The 21,909-nt window shown below is 36.9% G+C and overlaps 1 protein-coding gene across 1 annotated transcript in view; it reads left to right on the plus strand.

Annotated features, from left to right (window-relative positions):
• The window catches only part of NRP1 (neuropilin 1), a 75,129-nt gene that overhangs the window by 28,369 nt on the left and 24,851 nt on the right, over window positions 1–21,909 (plus strand). Inside the window, exons 4-7 of the mRNA XM_053468225.1 lie at window positions 2,188–2,369; window positions 5,361–5,588; window positions 14,233–14,388; window positions 15,136–15,302. Of these exons, the coding sequence (XP_053324200.1) occupies window positions 2,188–2,369; window positions 5,361–5,588; window positions 14,233–14,388; window positions 15,136–15,302 (733 nt within the window). The remainder of the gene's footprint in view (window positions 1–2,187; window positions 2,370–5,360; window positions 5,589–14,232; window positions 14,389–15,135; window positions 15,303–21,909) is intronic.

Below are 21,909 nucleotides of genomic sequence, written 5' to 3' on the forward strand. Positions count from 1 at the left end.
CAGGGACTCACTAGTAGATTTATATATATATATATTATATTTAATATATATGGTATATATTAAATATAATTTAATATATATATATTAAATATATATTAACTATAATATATATATATATTAAATATAATGTATATTAAATAATATATATATATTATATTTAATATATACCATATATATATATTATATATATTTAATAGAAATCAAACCAAACTGGTTTTATTCAGAAATGCTGAATAATGTAGAAAAAAAATCATTTTTTTATATTGCTAGCTAACAAATAATTTCACAAATGTGTGATGACACTGCGTCCCTGAAAACAAAAATGTTTTCAAGTATGTTTTTACTTTACATATGAAATATATTATCATTAAATGTATTATAGACGTAGGGTCGTCTCGTCTCATCATGTCTGTGTGTACAGAATCCCTCTATAGTTAGACTTTCCACTCAGATAAATAGCAGCATATGAAACTTAGGATGGCATTAATGAGCGTGACCCAAACACATTGAATTAACACAATTTACCCCGACATTTCACGTTACAGAACTAAGCGTGCAGTCATTTCTATTTTATAGCGAGCGTTTGTTTATCGGTGAATAATAGAAGCACTGTTTTTTTCGTGAAACCCGTGTCCGCGTAGAGGGCCTGAAATGTAGAAGGCTCATTAAATGCAGAAAAATCTAGAATTGTTTTCAGCTTCCAACTAATTCTATACGATTTCGCAATAACGGGTCGGATCTGGCTAGCACAAAGGCCAACTGTGACTACAACCGTCAAATGTATCGGACGGAGCGCGGTTAATTCAATAATGCCCATATGCTAATGTTTATGACCCGATCGGTGTCATTTTCTGTGCACTGGCCAGTAATACTGGAATACAAATTAACTTGATGAGGTAATGGGGTTTTTTTTCTATGGGAGCACCATTACCTGTCCACTCTAACTAGTGATATCATCGCTGAATTACTCCCAGGGGGGCCGCGCTAAACATACGTCTTGTGCACTCAAAGGCTGCATACAAGATTGTTGAAGGAGGCATTAACCGTCATAAAAACATTTATTGTCTCAGAAGGCACAATACTTTTCCTGTCACGGCGGCGGCACTGCCATTTATTTAACGTAACATTACTGAGCATGACTTTACAACCATAGTATTAGAATAAATGTAAAAAAAAAAAATAATCCAATCCTCCAATGAGCAATTACATTATTGTGTCAATTTAAAAAAAAAAATTGATTTATTAAATGAATTTTCATGTGCCTTTAATGGAAATTGCTTTGAAAGCAAATGTTTCCTCGAAAAAAAAAATATATAATTCAATGTTACTTATCCAAGAGGTTTTTAACCTTTTGCGTGTGTAATGATGTATATGTGATGGTGCCTATACCCATTACAATGCTGGTTTCATGGTAATTGTACTTATTGCCATGGAAGGTTATAGGTGAAATGTAATTTATATATATATATATATATACTGATTGAGTGTTTTTTTTGTTTGTCTCTGATGTCTCTAAGTAGGACAGAAATCTTTACTTCTGTTAGGTAGCCCCTTTCGGTTTACGGTTAATAGCTCTCAAGTTATTACAATGATAAATTAAATAAAAATGTATAAGTTATAGGTAGGTTTAAGTACCGTATGTTAATTAACAAATTTGTTAAGTCAACTTTTAAAGCGTATACAAACCTGGTGCTAACCCAGTCCAATGGAAAAAGAAGCCCAATATTTTATATGTTGTTTATAATAATTATCACATTAAATTCAAAAAAATCTTACGTAGACGGCCAGGGCTTTTGTTGGGTATAACACATATAGCGTATCTGTTAATAATAACTAAAACACGACGCACACGCAATATAGTATCCACCTTCTTGTGTGATCCCAGCTTTAAATGGTTCGCGACTTAAGGGCTTCATCGTATTTCTATGGATCATTTTATGAGAATGACCTTGACCCTCAGGAAATGTTCAGAATATTAGGGATTAGTGTTATAACAGCCGGCAATAAAACCCGGACCCTGCAAACTATCTGAAATAATCCCAAACTTATTAACTGAGTGGCACACAAAGCTTCATATATATACATATATAGTATCATTATTTACATGCAATAAACAGAAACACGTGAAGTGTCAGCCATTATAACAAAGCCCTAATATTTTATTTTTTGTTTTTTTTTTCCCACCAGATATGACTACGTGGAGGTGTTTGATGGAGAAAATGCCAATGGACGTCTGTTGGGAAAGTTTTGTGGAAAAATCGCTCCTTCTGCTTTGGTTTCCACAGGCCCGTCCTTGTTTATCCGATTCGTCTCCGACTATGAAACTCCTGGGGCGGGTTTTTCAATCCGCTACGAAATTTTTAAAGCAGGTGAGTAAAGCAGAAAAGAATAATGGGTACGTTCATAGAAACATTTAAATATATAGAGGGGTTTAACAAAGTACAGGAGAGAAGACATATTTCTACAGAAGAAAAAGAGGGGCTCCGCTCCTACAAGCTTACAATCTATTGGGTAAAAAAGATAAGATAGCATTAAATACAAAAAAAATCAATAACCAAGAATATCTGTATTTATATTATGAAATATAAAAGAATACAGTAATCACAAGACCAGATTAAACTTAGTATCTTCGCAACCACAAAGCTGCGTCCAAAGCATGTTTTCTGGTTTTCGACGATGCATTAGGCCATTTCCTAGCAAGGTGTTTGGGTAATCATTTAACTCAATAGTAAACTGGAAACAGCATATTGCTCAGAAAACTCCTAGGTAAGAATAAACGAGCAATGCAATGGGCTGCTGAGTCAAGGTGCTTGTAACAATTGTAATGATAGATGGACAGAAAGATAGACTACCATTGGTAGAATGGGGGTTATGGAAGGAAAAAGTGGTATGTTTTCCATTGTCTGTCTCTCTATCTTTCTGTCCATTATCAAATGAATGGAAAGGCAGACGGATAAACAGAAAACATTGTACATCATTTAAATAAATGAATATATTGGACACCTAATTAACACTGCAATTACCCCTTTAATGACCCCTGCTCTCTCATATTTATAGGAACATAGATTAATTTTTTTTGAAGCTCAGGATAATGGCCTTGTGCACATGGACCAAAAACTGTTTTTTTTTATCTGGAAACAAAATTTGTCGTCACTCACCCTCATTCGTTCTGTGACACAATCATTCTCTCACACACGCTCATTCTCTCTCACACTCTCACTCTGTCTCTGACATTCCCTCATGCTCTCGCTCAATGTCTCCTAGGCTAGGCCTCTTGTCTTGCATCTTCTTGTTCTTCTTTCTAGTTATTTTTTTGCACAATTCTACTGGATAATGTTGATGTAATCAAATTGTCATAAATGGATATTCAGATATTATCCTTGCGTAAAAAAAGGAGGTTGGGGGGGGATAAGGGCAGAGAAGAAATGTCGTCTGCATGGATTCATTTCACATTCAACTCTGCTTTTGAATTCTCTGCTATAAACTGAAACTGCTAAATCCACAAGAAGTGGATTTTCTGCTATAAAATCAAACTGCTAAATCCATTAGATGGTTATTATTTTCCTTGCAACACCCCATCTCGGTATTATTAATATACCATTTTGCTTAACGCGGTTCAATAGCAGTTAATATAGGATCCGTGAAAACAGGATGGCATGCCGGTTTTGAGTTTATTTCTCGATGCTTATGAGATGAGCAAAATACATTTCCAGAAATTTCATCTAGTATGATATATGGATCGATACGTGGAGTTCTGGAATTAACCCACAGTTTACAAGTTAGGACACATTATTAAATTGCTATAATATATTTTAAAATGTCTAAAATTAAATTCAGGATTATATAACCTTAAAACAATTGGGGCATGGCAGCATTAAGCCTAATTAAGTAAATCCCACTGTATTATTTAGAGAAGATGACTTCCAATGTTTTGTGAAAATGGCTCAGAATCTGTTTTACAACTTAATGATTTTGTGCTGTGATTAGAATTAGAATCTTCTGTATTTCTAAGTACACAATGTAAAATGAAATATGATTCCGTGTTTCTTTTGTGCTATTTATTCGGAGAGCAGTGTTTCTTATTTCATCTGATAAACCCAATCTCGAGCCAAATCTCTGTACGCAATATTGGTAATATTTGGATTGCTTCCTCTCACTCTCTTTGTGGTAAGGCATAGAGATACGAGGACCTTCCATCCGCAACCAAGCGACTTCCAAATGCCGCCTCTCACCATAGGCTGAGCTCTTCCATTTGAAACCTCATTCGCTTAGTTACCCAAGTCTATCTTATTATAGAGATGATATTGCTAAGGTGTAAAGACTCAAACTTTAATCAAAATGTGAAGAAAATTTCATGGGAACAAACAACTCAATAGGTACATTTCAGCCTTCATGGGCCTCATTCCCAATTTAAAGACTCATGAGCAGGGTGCGGTTGGTATCTCTCTAGACACAGTGAGCAAGGAGGTCCATGCCTGGACTCGTCTTTACTCTTGAGGATATCCTCAAAAGATCCCCCAAGGGAAAAAATATCATACGAAGAGGTGTTAGATAAAAAAGTGCCAATATCTCTAATTTGACATTTTCACTACTATTCTCGACTGATAAAGCTTTAGAACATTAATTTTATAAAAAAACAGGGATTTCCAGTAAAATAAGTGAACAAACAAAGCAAACTTACGTGCTGCTTGTTTGCTAATGATTTCTGTTAGACACAAGTTATCGAACGAGTTATGTCCGAATGTGATGTTTGTAAAGAGTTAGTATCTGAACAGTGACATTAAGAGGCTTCTTGTCACCATGTCTATAGTCACTTAGTTCATCATAAGTATTAGCAGCACACATACAGTGCAGCACCTGTGTCAACACCATTCCCAAATAGTCATTCACCCCTATATACACCTATAAATTACCTTTCGCATTTACTCAGTCAGAAGGCAGAGGTCACATCTGGTGAAGTTTGGAAATCACTCCTAGAGGAGCGTAAAAACAAAAAAAAAAATAACGTTCAGTACTCTGAAGAGTTTAATTCTCGCCCACTTCTGTAAAGATTTTTTTCTGTAATTCAAAAATAAAACGCTGTCAAGTAGGTGATTTAAAGATTTAAGATTCAAGGGTCTATAATTATTTCTCTTGGGATATGTCGAGCTTTTTACAACTTGCCTTTCTTCCATTCCACTAAGATTTAATATTTGTCACAGAGCTTCAATGGAAATCACTGGGTACAAATGGAAATGTGTAATATATGTGGCTTTAAATGACATAGCTGTAAGTCTGTGTTGATAAAAAGTTCTAGGCGGTATAATTAATTGTGAGATGTAATACGGATATTGAAGTCTCAGTGCTGCTTTCTTGTTTAGGTCCAGAATGCTCTCGGAACTTTACATCACTAAACGGAATAATAAAATCACCAGGATTCCCAGAAAAATACCCCAATGCTTTGGAATGCACCTATATTTTATTTGCACCGAAGATGTCGGAGATCATAATGGAATTTGAAAGCTTTGAGTTAGAACCTGACTCCAACGCACCGGGCGGAAGGTCCTGCCGATATGACTATTTGGAAATTTGGGATGGCTTTCCTGGAAGTAAGTGAACTGTGACTTCATGTGTAAAACTTTAATTATTTAACGCCGAACCCATTTAGATGTTATTTTCATAAACAAAGAGCCCTAAAAGAATGCAAATAAGAAATATAATAAGCCAGCGGAGCTGTGGGAACTGGAATATATTATTAACCCCTTAAGGACAATGGGCGGTCCCTTAACCCAGGCATGACGGGCTTTGTCATTAAGGGGTTAATCCTGTGAATAATGATTCACTCTTCTATTCGCTATCATACTTTCCCTTTAAGCTGCGAATCAGCCCTTACCAGCACCTCCGAGGTGTTACTAACATATTTAACTCGCTCTATTGTTTAAACACCGAAATTCGCGCAAATCTTCTGAGTTAAATTTGGATCTGTCACTTACTTAAAATACGACATTTTACAGCTCATTACCGTTAATAAACTCATGTATTTATAGGTTAAAATAACCAATTGATACGCATTAGGAATCCATCTCATAGGCGTTTTATCGGTTTTCAGTATGTTTAGCATTATTCTTCCCCAATAAGTTTTTAACTCCAATTTGGTTGAAACTGATTGTTGGCAGAGGTAAAAGGAGAGCATGAAGTAGGGAGTTCAGTTCAGGGCAGGCTTTGCCACCCTACTGCCACAAAACACAATGGTTAGTTTTTACCTAATTAATACAATGCATAGAAAAGGCAACATTTTGGAAGTAGCTTTAGTTGATTATTTTACGGATTCTTAAGGATTTGTAGGTGGCTTGTCTACACTAAACGTGAAGCCGGCTGCACCTGGGACAGGTGTGATGTCATATTTACAGCTACAAAAAATTAAAATGCTTTATGCTAAAAAAAAAATGGACCAGCAGTGAAAGGGTTCAGCATGGTAGTTTCTTATAGATAAGAATATTGACTCATAGATAATATCCGTGTGTCAATATTTCCATGTAGATGCTGATGACAGTTTTCCCAACTTTTGTGAATTCTACAAGGAGTTGTAATCTGCAACCAACTGTTTTACATTTACGTTCAGCACAGAATGTAAGCGAAAGCATCTTCCATGCTTCCAGTTTTCACACTTTGTTAGCAGTCACCGCACTCGAGAACAATACGTTAGTTTTTCTGGACCTTCTTGTAGGCGTCTCAGTGGCGCCTTTGTACAGAAAGACATGCGCGAGTATAAACGTACCCAATGTATGAATCCCGTTCCAGTGTCTGCCAGATGCTACATAGGCTGCGCACACACTCGTCTTCATGATGGCTACCCATGTACGTCTTGGGAGAACGTACTAGTTGGTGTGGTTGGTAAAGAGGCTCCTTGGACCCATAGTCTCCATGGAGCAAAAGATTTTGGGTGGCATGTTTGAAAGAAGAACACGCTGTGGGTTATGTATAAAACATTTTTCTGGGGTACAGTTTGGCCAGCCGCCAATTAATGGGCTATAGATGGGAGGGTTCCATTTGTTGCTATGGTGATAACACTTTAGAACAACAGAACTTTTGCACCCCCATAGAATTTATTTTCTGGGGGCCAGTGCTATATACCCAATTATTCTTCCTGCTGTAGGGATTGTAGTCATTCTATGACATGGAAGACATTTCTGCGATCATTACTAACAGCTGTGCCTGTAGTGCTGGCCACACGGAACTATTTCCATTTAGAATTAGTTTGCTATGTCAGTTTTTAAATGACTTTGGAATTTAGTGCACTTGTAAAAAAAAAATTAAAAAAATCAAAGGGAAATGGAAATGCTTATTAAATAAAAGTGACATACGAAACTTACAGACACATGTCTCTGGGGCGGAATTAAAGGTTACTTTGAGAGCACTTGTATAGGTTCCTAGCAGACATAAGCATTTATGCTAATGGACTTATGTCGCTTTAATTAGATTTTAAGAAAGCACAATTCTTTTTTCCAGTGGCTAAATAGGAGCTCTGGCATTTCAGCAGGTTCCAGAGCATCCTCAGATACATTGTCCTCAGCGCTAAAAAGCCTGTCCACTTTTCCAGAGCATGCGCAGCCGTCCTCCTAGGGGAAATACAATTTGGACTTATTTTCCTTCATTTCCCTTATCTTCTATTTTCTGGGTGGTTTTTTTTTTTGTTGATATTCTTTGATTTTTGAGCATCAACGAACCAGTCTCAGATTTTAGATCTGGATTTGGATTTTTTTCCTCTAATTAACCTTTTTTTTTTCTCGAATTCAACAATCCAGTTTTTGTGACAATCCTGCCACTTGTTTGTGGCAGCTGTCGGCAGCGTGTAAGCGAGACTTCTCACCTCCACTGAGCAGGTTATTAGCTCCCAGAACCTTTCCCTCTCTGCACAGAGCGTAAGCCCTTACATGCTAATTAGTTCTCAGTAAAAAAGGAGAGAGAGGTGTTATAGAAGTGGAGTCTGCATGGTAACCGGGGTGTGAGAAACAATCTCAACTTTAAATCTTATTAATGAAATCTACAGTAAAGCCATACTATATAACCATGCAATCCGCAATTCCCTTATAATATATGTTTTCGTATATGCGTACATACATATATGTCTAGAAATACTAAACAATAAGAAAATATGAAAACATTATATACAGGGATTACAATATTCTGCGTCTAGTGGTGCAATCAGCATGGCGATCCCAGTTTCTTGATGGCTCCATAGACATCACGCACAATACTTTGCACGTGGTTCAGCGACAGAGGAGGTCTTTGATTAAATGAAGAAAGCTATCCCGGAAGATGCAAGATAGAGGACCAAGTTCAGAGGTTCTCGGTGCTCCTTTATACTCCCTCCGTTCTCGCTGTATCGTGTGATGGTACTAAAAATGCCGTTGGATTGCGGTGAGACCTTGTGGTCTTCATAAAGCCCCAGTATAGTCCACCGTGAACAAAACAAGTTTGAATGCACTTGGGGAGTAGAAGACAAGCCGGAAAAGCTAAGGATTTCAGGTTGAAAAGCAGAGCCCTTAATTCTAGAACCACGCATATTGAAAAAAAACAGTGTAGCTGTTGATCCCATATACTTAGCTCCTAAATGTTCGGCAAAGATGTCATTAATGTGCCTTTTTTTAAGCAGACGAGAATCTCAGGGTTGGCGATGACCTCAGAAATGCAGCCCCTGAGGATCATGCTTTCAGCTTTGATATTTGTGGCAGTGACATCATTCCTGTACCTTACATAGTAACACAATAACACACAGCTACTTTCACCTTAAAGGAGCATGATGGATTTCTTTTCGCCTACGGTCTTGTCTTTGGGTAGAAACTATATAGTAATTTTCGGGAAAACAAAAACTATACGCAGGAAGGTACCCTTTAAATACAGACCTCCGCCCAAAAGGAAGAAGGTACAAAGATTACAGGTCACCAAGCCTATCTAATGGGACAACACCCAGCACAAATATCAGTGAATTATTAGTGGTTCATCCTTTATGAAAGTTAGCTCATCAAATATGTATTCTCTATTTTTGTCAGGACACCCTTTCCTAATCCTTTTGACTGCCAGCTCGTGCCATTTGCCCTGTTGACATACAATGGGTTAATGCAACAATAGGTTGTTAGTTAATGGTGTCATTATTTTACAGCACAAACCATGTTATCACAAAGAAACACAGAGGGCTATATTGTCACAAATAAAGGTGACTTCATTTGGGAATAATTTCTATAAATGAAGAAAGTTAACAAGCTTGTGGAAACACCCAGCCGTCTCGTCAGGTGCCACGTACTGCGGAGGTCAGAGGCAAAGCCGCACAGGTGTCTGGCTACCTCATTTAGATAAAATTCCCTTCTCGGAGGTTCACAACATACACGATTATATTACCCTCGCAGCTGTAGGTCTGTGCTAAGGCAATCTTCAACAGGCACGTTGATTAAAGTTTCACACCTCACTCCGGAGCTTGGAATACATCATTGTTTTGTCACCTACTCACATATCCCCAATAGAAAAAAAAAAACAAGACGTCGCGTGCAGAAATACACCATTATCTTTATTTAGTGGATATGGCTTTATCCACAAAAATACACGTGAAACCTTGTATAACAGGAAAATAGAATGATTACCTGAAAATGGTTATGTGGTTAAACTGCTTGTATGAATCCATAACGGAGACCATGCTCTTTCACGCTCAATGATCTTTTTTTGTCTTGCTATCTTTTTTGGGTCGATTAAAACATTTTTAAGGCACATACAGTAGGACAAAATGATGACGTTGGGTCCCAAGCAGATCTCCTTGTACTCTATGAAACCAAATGTGGGTTTAAAGGGAAAAAAAAAAAAACAATCATATATCCCAGAAAAAGTTGGGAAATAGTTTAACGCTAATAAAAGTATCTGATTGTCGCAGTGCCACGTCAATAGCTCTTTTTAAGGATTGTGTGCCTGATAAAACCAAAGTAATTAAAGCTGCGTTTGTGTATTTGAATCAAATCGCCTTGGCAAGACATCAGAGTCTTAAGTCAATAAAATAAACACACTTCTGAATGAAGGAACAAAAAGCAGTGTCTTTTAATTGATGTTAATGTCATAGCGAATTAAACACCTCATTAATCTCATTTATCTCAACTTCCTCTGCTTCTTGCCTAAACTTTGCTGTCCTTTGAAACTTTCCTGTAATGCGTGTATATATATATATATATATATATATACATATATCATGATGGGAAGCGGAGATTACTATGATGTCACCGGTCTCAGCCAATATATATATATATATATATATATATATCATGATGGGAAGCGGAGATTACTATGATGTCACCGGTCTCAGCCAATATATATATATATATCATGATGGGAAGCGGAGATTACTATGATGTCACCGGTCTCAGCCAATATATATATATATATTATGATGGGAAGCGGAGATTACTATGATGTCACCGGTCTCAGCCAATGACCATATCTCACGTAGATGGCCTTATTGCAAATGCATCAGATATGGCCATTTGTAACACATATTATCAAGTGTTTTGCGTTTAAACGTGTAGTCACACTCCCTATTTTTCTTTTTTACCCATGTCGGAGTTATTTTAAAAGCAATTTTTAAATGAATTAGAATTTTTTCTAAAATTATACGGACATACAGATATAAAAACAGTGAATGTATTTACGGGTAAAGTATTATTGTCTTCCGATCTTCCATGACTCTTATCTTCATATACCATATTAATACTTTTGCCCTCTTTACCCCCTCCACATTAAGTGGCAATACCAACATTATCCTTTCCACTTTGAGTAGTAGAGATAACGTCCTGGTCTCCTAAGAGTTAATCTACCGGCAATCTACATGGAATCCTTGTCCGCCTGATTATTATACTGATCCGTTAATGAAATCTAAACCTTGTGACTTGATGTCCTATGGACTTTCTCAATTGGGGCCCTTAGAAAAAACCGGAAAGAGAAAGGTCACATAAATATATGCATATAATTAGCTGCCGAGAGATAAGCTGAGTTTAATTACTTCCTCTCATCTACCGTCGACTAGACATTTGGGCAGCAGTTGTTAATTATAAGCGTTAATAATAGATACACGAGGAATTTAAATGGGTGATTCGCTGTGGTTCATAGCGTAAATGTGTACTGCAAAATTAGGAAATATTTTATTTCCACCATGCGTGTAATAAAAGAGCTATTATTGAGAGACAATTGCTGAAAGACATTAGCAAGCATCCTCTTCTAAATATCTTCGTTAGAACAAGTTTGGTATCGTAAAATAAGATGGGAAATATATATACAAATATATAACTATATATATATAGATAGATAGATAGATAGATAGATAGATAGATAGATAGATAGATAGATAGATACTGTATATATATATAATTATATACTTTTATGGTATGAAATATTCAGCAGATATGTTCTTCTGTATTCATATATTTTCAGATCAATATTGCATTAGCAAGCAGGGGTACGCCCGTGCAAAGCAACTCAATACGCCTTTGTATGACATACTGCCAATCGTCCAACTCCATGTAGCAGACTCAGAGAGATGTCCAGGGGCAAAATTCAGACAAATTAAGAGCAGACATCTCAAATAAGTCCGTAAAAAATTAAAAGCCACTGAGTCATAAACAGGCTCCGATTGGAACAAAGTTCCTCTTGTTTGCGAGTTCAATGGCCAAGTTGTTTGAACGTCTCAGAAGCCACCTGAGTTCAATGGCAACTATTTATTGTCAAGCTGGGCTTCACTTATAGCGAGGGGGGCAAGGAACTCCACCATGAAGAACCATCAACTTCAAGCCATACAGTTATCTAGGACGACATGCTGGAGGTTCTCAGGGACATTATCTGCCCAAATTATGGAGAAGGTGACTTTTGGAATGGCCGTAACTGTTTCACGGCTATTAATTTTACTTTGTTGTGTAATATTTAGATGTCCTCCTTATTATACTTAATCATCCACGTTGGTTTTCCATTTCTCCGAACCTCCGGTTCAACTTACTCCGCTCTTTAATGTGAGCTACGTAACATGGAAAATATTATTTTATTTATTTACTTATTACTTTAGATTATTACCTTCTGATGAATAATTTTGCAACCCACTTTATCCAAGTTGATATTTTCAGAACTAGTTTTCATTTATTTTATATAAAACTTCCATTAGTTGCTTATGTGTTTTAATGTTAAAGAAGATGCAGAAACAGAACATATAAATAGTCTGAATTATTCAGAAAATTGTTTGGTTTCCATAGCAACGAAGCGCACTGAAGTACTTAGGAGTACACATAATGTTTCATGGGTAAATAAAATATTCACAAATGAGTGTGGGAGTGTGTATGTACTGAATATACATCCAGTTTCGCAAGTTAATACATACTGTACTTTAAACGTTCCTTATGTAAAGTTATACTTTCATTCTAGACACAGGTTAGCAAAGTAGGTACGTTTAGGGATGACTTGGCAAGGACTGCAGTTGATGGAGATTAGATAGAGATTCAGGGCTAACGACTGAGATGCCCAACATCTGGTGAATTGGCATCGCCCTGATGCCAGGCTTTTAGAATTTAGCACTTATGGTGGTAGGGAGACCCGACCCCAACCAGCCATCAGGCAAATGCCCAGTGGGGCATTTTGCCTCTCACATACCCTGATATAGCAGATCTGGCCGTCCACAGGCTGGATACATGCAGTTTCATGTACATTTACCGTCCGATGGCCTTAAAGTGTCAGGGCCAATATATCTTCAGTCTGGCCCTGGTGGTTAATCGTTCCTACCTGCTGGAAACATGTATCTGTTCATTCTCTCTATACAGGGGCCTGAATGTGGGCAAATAGCAGGGCAAATAACCATAGTGGCCATTTTGTTGGCAATATAGCCTGTAAGCAAAGCATCAAAGCGTCACATGTTCCCATACTCTATGTATCGTCTTGTAAAACTGTCATTCTTTGTAGTATTTCTATATTAGGAAAAACGTAGATAAGAACACACCGTTTTCTATTCGTTGTCCCACCTCTGGAAATGTGGCCATCTTCTTCTAATATAAACCCAACACATTGTTAAGCTCCTTTGTAATGATAGGACACCTTAAACCAGCTGTTCCAAGCCGCTATCTGTTTTGCATCACCATAGAACCTTTTGTAGAGACGTGGACGGGTTCTGTCTTTCTTTCAGATCAGCAGGATATGGCGACTGATTCAATATCCACATCTGGGACGCACCAGAATTCTGGTCCAGAGCCCATTTTACAAAACTGAAGTACTCATGAAAGATTGCGAGGAGGGAGAATTAATTCAGCGTTCTCCATAGTAACATGTTGTTGTGTTGTAATGTCATACATATGCATCACTGCGATGATGCAATTAGGCAAAGTAGGCTGCTTTATGTTCGAGGACTCTATTGTTCACTCCATGAATATATGTTAGCTATTGTGATCAGAGACGGTCCTGAGCCTCTTCACCGATTAATGAGTGAGAGTATAATAGATTCCTGTTTAATGTACACATCAATAAGTTTACCCACATTTTCCAGGTTGTGGCTAGGCCATTGTGCCCAAGTCTTTTAGACTACCGTATAGATACATATATTGATTTGAGTAGAATAACATCATTTACATTAATAAGTAATGCTTGGGAATATGAGAGCTGTATAAATCAATAAATTATAATTATAATAGCAATAATGTAAATGCTACATGTTGTTCACTGCAATATCTTAAAGACAGACTAGTTTATAGCAGTATTAGCCCAAGAGAAAACTGAGTCTTCCATAGATCATTGGGCCAACATAGAAAAAGATATAATGTTACGTAAGCTTTAGGAACCACAGAGGTCTTCTCTCCATCTGAAGAAGGGACCTATATGGTACAGTAAATATATATATATATATATATATATATATATAATTTTTTATTATTTTTTTCTGTGTTGGCCAAATCAAAGGTAACTACCGGTATTTAGGATTTCATTTAGCCTCTAAATTATAATAATTACTGCTGTAGATTTATCATTGTCCAGATGGTACCCAGAATAATGGGCAGCCCAGGTGCTTTTCTCTACAAATTTCAATAAATACCACCGCTGGACGGCATAAAATAGCAGCTGAAAAATAGTTGTTTTTTTTCTCTGAGTAATTAAAAATATTCAAGAAAAGAATATATAAAAGAATTTACTCTAGACACTGTAGGTTAACATTTATGGCTGAACTAACAAAGGCATTTATTTTCTCTTTAGTTGGACCTCACATCGGACGCTACTGTGGACAGAACACCCCAGGGCGTATTCGCTCAGCTACTGGCATCCTCTCTATGATATTTCACACCGACAATGCAATAGCCAAGGAGGGATTCTCCGCGAACTACACCGTACTACAAAGCAATGCTGAAGAAGGTCAGTTCTGCTTCATGAATCTTTGAGTACACCACCGGTCACATAAAACATTAAAAGCACTTTTAAATAAATCACGTCTCCTCCAGAACATGTCTCCAGTATAAAACAGCAACATAAGGATTTTTTTTTATCCTAATTGAGGCTGGTGATTTGTCTTACATAAACCTCAAAGAACGAGCGGTCCTATTGTAAACCATTAGCATAGTTTTCTATGTCATAGAGTCATAGCAGAAGCCCATGTTGGTGCACCTCATGTAAGGAATGGGTTAATTGAAGTCCCGCAGCCATAGAAAAGGCAGATTTAAAACTTTTTCCATATCCCGAATCTTACATTTTTAATCTTCCGCTCGGAGAATGCCTTGCTCTGCCTTTTTTTCCACCTCCCCGCACATGGATGTCCTGTGGGCTTGCTGTGGACTTCTCACCAACTCTTGGTCCAGGTTTCCCGCACCTGTTCTGGATAGTAAAGCGCGCTGCTGTTGACTTTATTGGGCTGCGTGATAGAAAGCACGCTATTTATTTCCGAAAATGGAAAGAAAATGTTTTGTTATCAAAGGAAGACTGAAGTAATGGGACGATATCCCTCAGGGCTTTGGGTAACTTTCAGGTGGTCTCGCCTTTGTAGGCGAAACCAGATCATTTGATACAGTGAACCCACGCATGGATTTAAATCTAGATGAAGTATCATTCATTCTTTCCAGATAAGGTTCACAGCCACACTAACCGATTGAACACATTATCTTTCAGATTTTGAGTGCAAGGAACCTCTTGGGATGGAATCGGGGGAAATTCATTCTGACAGAATAACGGTTTCATCCCAGTATAGCACCAACTGGTCTGCGGAAAGATCGCGTCTGAATTATGTTGAAAATGGATGGACTCCAGGAGAGGATTCTGTTAAGGAATGGATTCAGGTAATTTGCTAGCATGCGGTTCTTTCTGTATCACGACCTTTCTATAAAGTTGCTGGGCCGGTTGTAACAAACTAAAAAATATATATTCAAGACTGCTAAAAGAAAAATGAATCGGACACATAATTAAATCACAGCATTGATACATTTGGTTTTTTTTTTAGTTTTTGTTTGAAAAATGCTGCAGCTTTCAAGGAGTAAAAACGTGCCAAGACTGCTGCCTATTGCGGCTTTTTATAATTTATCGTAAGCATTTTAAAAATGAAATACCCTCAAAATGTATATTTGCGGAGGAGAGAATATCCTGTTGGCTCTATATAGATTTTCACATATTGCACGCAGTGATTTTATTCCAGGTAAAAGGCAGTCCATGCTGTGAGATAATGTGCCAGGGAATTGCAACCAGGAGTACTTGTATATTGCGTAATATATCCACAATAGCATTGCAGTGAATATTTTAAATTAACAGTTTTAATTTAGATGTTCCCCGCTGTGACATTATTATTGCAATATGTAATAGAACCTTCACCATGCAGCCCCGATATGCGCCTGGCACTCCATATAACTGATGTATTTCCATAAAATAGACATTTTTGCAACAGACAGGTTTAGTTAGTAGCCATGGGGATTATAAACACCCTAATTGTTTCAAAAAAAAATAAATCCATTCCCTTCTATAACACTCAGAATGGATTGGTTCATAGGCCCCGAGAAATACTGGAAACGGTTAGTATTATCTCATATAATAATAATTCTTCATCGGAAGTAGTGGAAATAAATTCACCCAAAGTGGAAAAATGACAAAATGTGTTCTATTTAAACTCTTATTCAAGGCGACGTAATAGATCATCGACCGTAACTATGTTAATATTATGAAGTTTCTTGCAAACTCGTGCCATGCGTGGAAACACACAAGCAGGTAATTGAGAGTTAAAAATGAAATATCGGTGCTGAAAAGCATCACAAGTTACTGATAGCCTCATTCTTTCATTTAGATCAATGTTCTTCTGCAAAGGCATGTTCAAAAATATATCTTTATTTATTCTCTATATATTCTCACAACTATTGTACAGCACTGCAAAATATGATGTCTCCATATAAAATTAATACATAACAATAATAATAACCATAATAATACTAATAATTATAATAATAATTAATAATAATAAAAATATATCTTTAAACAAAAGCAAAGATCGTGGGAGCTACCCTACTTTATTATTGAAAAGCATTAGAATCCATATTGTTTTAACATCATTACCAGATATTGGCATAAATATGTATGGGCTTCATATTGTCCTAAACGGGAAGTTTTGAGTGGTATTTGAAATGTTTGAAACACACCGAATTCTTCCACTTGATCTTACTATTGTTCTGTCTGCCCTATACGCTTACCGAATAACATTGTCCATATTATTTACATTACTGTGTGTGGCGAGAGGTCTCTGAAGACCTGTTGGGTTGTAATAGTTCCACTGTACGTGCCGCCTGTCTGCTCGCTTGTTTTTTTACGCTTAGGGAAAAAAAAAAAAACAGAAGTTACCGTTTCCTGTCCAAATATTCAGAGACTCTCCCTTTGACAGGACTAATGGGTAAACAACTTGACCTCTGATCTGCTACAGTTTCCACCGAGAGGAAATGTCACTTGACAGAGAAATGTTACAGTTTCCTGATGTAGATATTTTCGGAACAGAAAGCAAGATAGCTATGGTCTAAATAAACTGGCTTGGACGTCATCATCTGTACCCACATTTATATATATGTATATATATATGAAGTAAATAGATTACTAAAAAAAGAATCAAATTGAATCTATAATAGGTCTGGGCTGTTGTGACAAGGTTCTAGAATTACAACCTCAGACATTCTCTTGTCTTCTTCGAACTGTGTAGTAAAGGGGGGAGAAGCTGCGTGTGTCTAGGTCCAATAAAGAATTTTAGGTATAACAGGTATAAAACCCTAAAAAAAAAATTTGCACACAGAATACACTTGAAAGGAGCCGGCCTGAGGCAGATCTAGAAGCAGGTTCTCCTGCATGCCCAGGAATATTACCTCTGGGACCCACTGCCCAAGGCTCAGGACCAGCTCCTTTCCTCCAGTTTCTCAGCTGAGCCAAGCTTAAGTAAGGCTTGCTTCGCTATAATACATCATTTATATCTAATAGAACCACATTCATCTAAGCCTTGCTTTCTACAACAATTTTTTTTAAAAATGATCCGGTGAGTTGCATGCCGGGATTGGGTACAACATGATTATATGGAAAGGGTAAGGAATACTCACATACATCGCTTCTGTTATTTTTTTCTCTAATTTCTTAGACTTTTTAGGTATAATAAGGTGCATAGCAAGTACAAAGCCTCAACAAAAGCGTGTTTCATAAAACTGCACCAAGCGACCATTAATAACACGAATGCATAAAATTTTAACATGTGTGTCCAGGTTGGTGTACATCGACCATGACAGATGAGTACATAATTTGGACTCGGAAGGATTCAGACTGACATTCTCTTATATATCTTCTCAGAAAGCTTTGGTACACAACAATTACCCAAGGGCCAGGCACCGTAGGGTGTCGGTAAGCTCCTGTCTGCTAAATTGAACGTTATAAATATTGGATGGATGATCAGCAGGTCTTCGAGCCTTTTATACATATTCCCCAGGAACTTAAAACTGTAATCTGTTTTTGCCAAGTAACACAGCACTCAGCTACAATTATTCACTCATGTGAAGTCCAAGAGATGTATATGGGAAAATGTGGGATGCCTTGGAATGGAACTCAGCGTGTTTCTTATTTATGAAATGATTTCTCACTGTCAACATCTGCTGGTTTATCTCTATCTATAGCCAACGTACTGCTACACAACAAAAGCACAGAGTGTAGCTAGACAAACACGAAACAAATTCCCAGGCTGCAAATTCCGAGAAAAACAATCTGTTTCAGAAAGAACAAACAGATTCCAAAAAGCAGCAAACAAGAATGTTGTAGCACGATAATAGCCCATAAAATGATTTCAGTTTTGTCTGAGATGCATAGGGGTGCTGTGGAGAGCTATGGCGGCCGGGGTATACACCAATTGCTAAAATAAAACTTAAATCAGACAACACAAAAAAATACATAGATATGTGGACATTATTTTGCAGTCCCTTCTATGACTCTACAGTTATTCAATAATCGCTTGTCATCCGTTTCTATATTTATCTGCTATCTGCCCTTCTTATAGTTCATTGAGAAGATGGCGCACAATCCGAGAACTTTTTGGGTTGGCTACAGACTTGGGATAGTTCTTGTAGATCAGTCCATATCTTGGTTGATGTCCATAGAGATTTTGCCCAAGCCTTCCATTGGAGGGTCCTGCTCATATATGACCCTAATAGTAAAATTGCCCCATCTGCCCCTCTGAATAAAGTCAGAATCCCATGTCTAAATTTTTCCACTTGTTAAAATTAAACCTAAAGTAAGCACAGAATTCTTTATCCTAAAACCAGAAGCACAAGTCTACTCATCGTGAATTTCGCAATGAACATGGCAGCCATTGTGCTTTTACCCATGAGACTCATCTTTGTTCATAACACCGAATGATCCAGGTGGTAATTGTTGCATTTTATTCATCGTCTTTTCAAGAAAACATAGCCCTCTCAGGATTTTAATGAATGAACCTCATAGTGATACCCCTGAGATGCAACTACAAAGCGGCAAAGCAATCCTGGATACAATTTACAGCATTAACAGGTATACCCTTTTGGCATAATAATATTCCAACTTTTAATAAACTACCCATACGCAAAGAAATAGCTTTAGAAAAAACAGAATAAATACTGGATTCTAACATAGCAAAGATATACCGCATAATGAAAAAAGAACAAAATGTAATTACTGCTGCCTTTTAAATAACCCCATATCATGGGTGTACGGATATGTTCAAATAAGGAAAGAAGACTAATTACAGTAATTAAATGGTCTGCTGGGGGATTTGCATATAAACCAGTCTTTACCAATATCTCCAGCGTGTCTTGTGATACTTGCTGTTGTTATATACACAGTGCTTCTGTGTCAGCTTTAATTGCTGCCGGTATTATTGCAGTCTTGCGCTCACTCGTTTCTGAGTAATGTGGCTCCCACCTGCTTTGGAACGTTATCACAGACAAATTACAGACCAGAAAAAAACAGAATTATCAGAATGGCCGAAAAAATGTATAGCGAAAACTCTAATAAATGAAAAATAAATGTTGCTTTTAAAGCTAAAATGAATTTGAGGAAATCTATACCACTTGTGTTCCTGAAGGGGTCCTGCCAATCTCTCCGGCCCCCCCCATTAAAAAAACCAAGAGGTGTAGTAGTCAAGAAGTAAAAGTCAACAGTAGCCTTCAAGATGACATTGATGAGATGTCCAGCACCACCCTCTAGACACCAGGGGATAGGGGTCACAGAAGGCGAATAGCCCCCAGATTCCATAGGACGAGGGTCAGTAACAACAGCACCCCTTGTGACCCCTGTAGGTACCCTACTGTACATACCCAAAAAAGTCGAGAATCTAACTTTCTTCTCTAATCACGGTTAGCATAAAATTCCAAAACAATAAAGTGATTTAAAACTGTTTAACTTGGCCGGTTATGTTAAAGCCAGCTTTCACATTTCAATCAGAACAAGAATTCAGCATATATTATTTTTGTCTTAAAAAGGGGAGTTTAAACAACCACAACATTCTTCTTTAATGATTTAGTTATATTTTGCATATCTGGGCAAAAAAAAAAAAGGAAAAGAAAACACGCTGCCGCCAACATATGTACTTGGAAATAATTTAACAATCTTACACATTCATTAGTAATAAACAGTGGAATGTTACGGTCCTATTAAGTTAAAAATATATTTACAGTGCGAAAGCTACATTATAACTATACAACTTTTTGTGGTTGTTATGTTGGTACAATTCATTGGAAAAACCAATACCTTCATTTAAAATATTTCTTTGTTTCCATACTGGTCATATATGAGTTTGTCCAGAAAATATATACAGTTGTCTAAACCAGATCGAGAAGACCAATAACATTTTTCTTATGGGGATAACAGAAGATAACTTTTAAAAATAAAATTTATAATGCTTTTAAGCTGTATGTAAAATAGAAATAAATCAGTTTGAATTCAATTAAAATATTTAAATAGGTATAGTGTTAAAAAAGTGTGTATGTATATATATATATATATATATATATATATATACATATTATATTTAATAAAGTTTTTTAACAAATTAAGAATGGTTATCAGAAATGTTTAATTTTCTTAAGTTCATATAATGGCGCCCATGGCAATGACGTTTGTCTTAACCCAAATGAAAAATTGGAGAATACCACATTTACATCAGTAATCAGCTGAGAATCAGCCAGAACATCCCGACGTCTGATAATCTTCTCTTATACATAAACCAGGCAACCATAAAGCAACCATGGCCATGCTAAGAGCCCCCCAAACAGGTCTCACCACCCGCCATAAAAAAAAAACCTGCCCTTTTATATAGAAACAGTACAAAAAAAGGGCAATGCGAAAAGTAACGGTTTGTTATCAATGAGCTTTGACATTTCATAATCTAATAAACGGCATCATCATTAGTTTTAAAATGTGCCGTTCAAAATGCAGCCTAATCAATCACCAGCAGAGCACAATTACGTCCATTTTGTGGTCAATAATATTGCCTGAACACACAATAATTTACTTACAATACAGATTTGACTAACATGGACCTTTTTCAATACTTAAGAACCTTTTGCACTATTGAATGTTGTTCAGCTATTAAAGAGAACACAGTAAAACGTCGTGCGGTTCTTCTACCCAAAGCATAAATCTGATTGAGGCGGCCATTACCGAATGCCAATATTATGTCTGCTCTAAAACTAGGACCAGGCGAGCATTGATTGTTGTTTGCAATGATCTATAGTCGTGAACTTTTAGTTTCTTATAGGACGGAAAAGTGCATTATTGCGATGTCAAAGCAGATAAAATAGATTCCTCTGGTAATTCATCTCTTCATAGAGGTTTAAGGTAAAAAGTGCATAACGTTGCCTTATGGATCTCTCCGTCTCGTAATGTTTCAGCAAGATTTGCTTTCAGCTGAGATAAATTGTCATTTTAATGAAAAAGCTTGAAACCGGCGTTTCAATAAGCCAGGGCTTGTAATGTGGAAATAGCCCCGTTCCGCACACCCATAGGAACTGGGCTGGGAGACATAGAAATGATGCCCTATAAAAGCGAACTTATAACACCGCTGAAAATCTTTATATGCTTCATAATACCTTGCATACGCTCAAAATCTTCAGAAAAGTATATAGCGAGCCTTTTGCTAGCCAGCAATATATCGACGACGCTGTAGGCCTGGTTATTGTTATTTGGGCCTTGACGAAGACCATTAGGTCGAAACGTTGGCATGGACCTCAAATGGACTTTTTCTGGATATTTAGGGGTGTGCATGGTCCTTTCATATTGATATTTGACTATGCTGGAATTTAATATGGGACATCCTGATGTATCCCCAAGTTTAATTTTAATTGTATTTTGTTTATTTTAAGGTGATTGTTTTTGTTTAGTGTGCACACCACTGCCATAGGAATATTTTCT

The sequence above is a fragment of the Spea bombifrons genome, chromosome 5, assembly GCF_027358695.1.
Source record: "Spea bombifrons isolate aSpeBom1 chromosome 5, aSpeBom1.2.pri, whole genome shotgun sequence".
Classification (NCBI taxonomy): Eukaryota; Metazoa; Chordata; class Amphibia; order Anura; family Pelobatidae; genus Spea; species Spea bombifrons.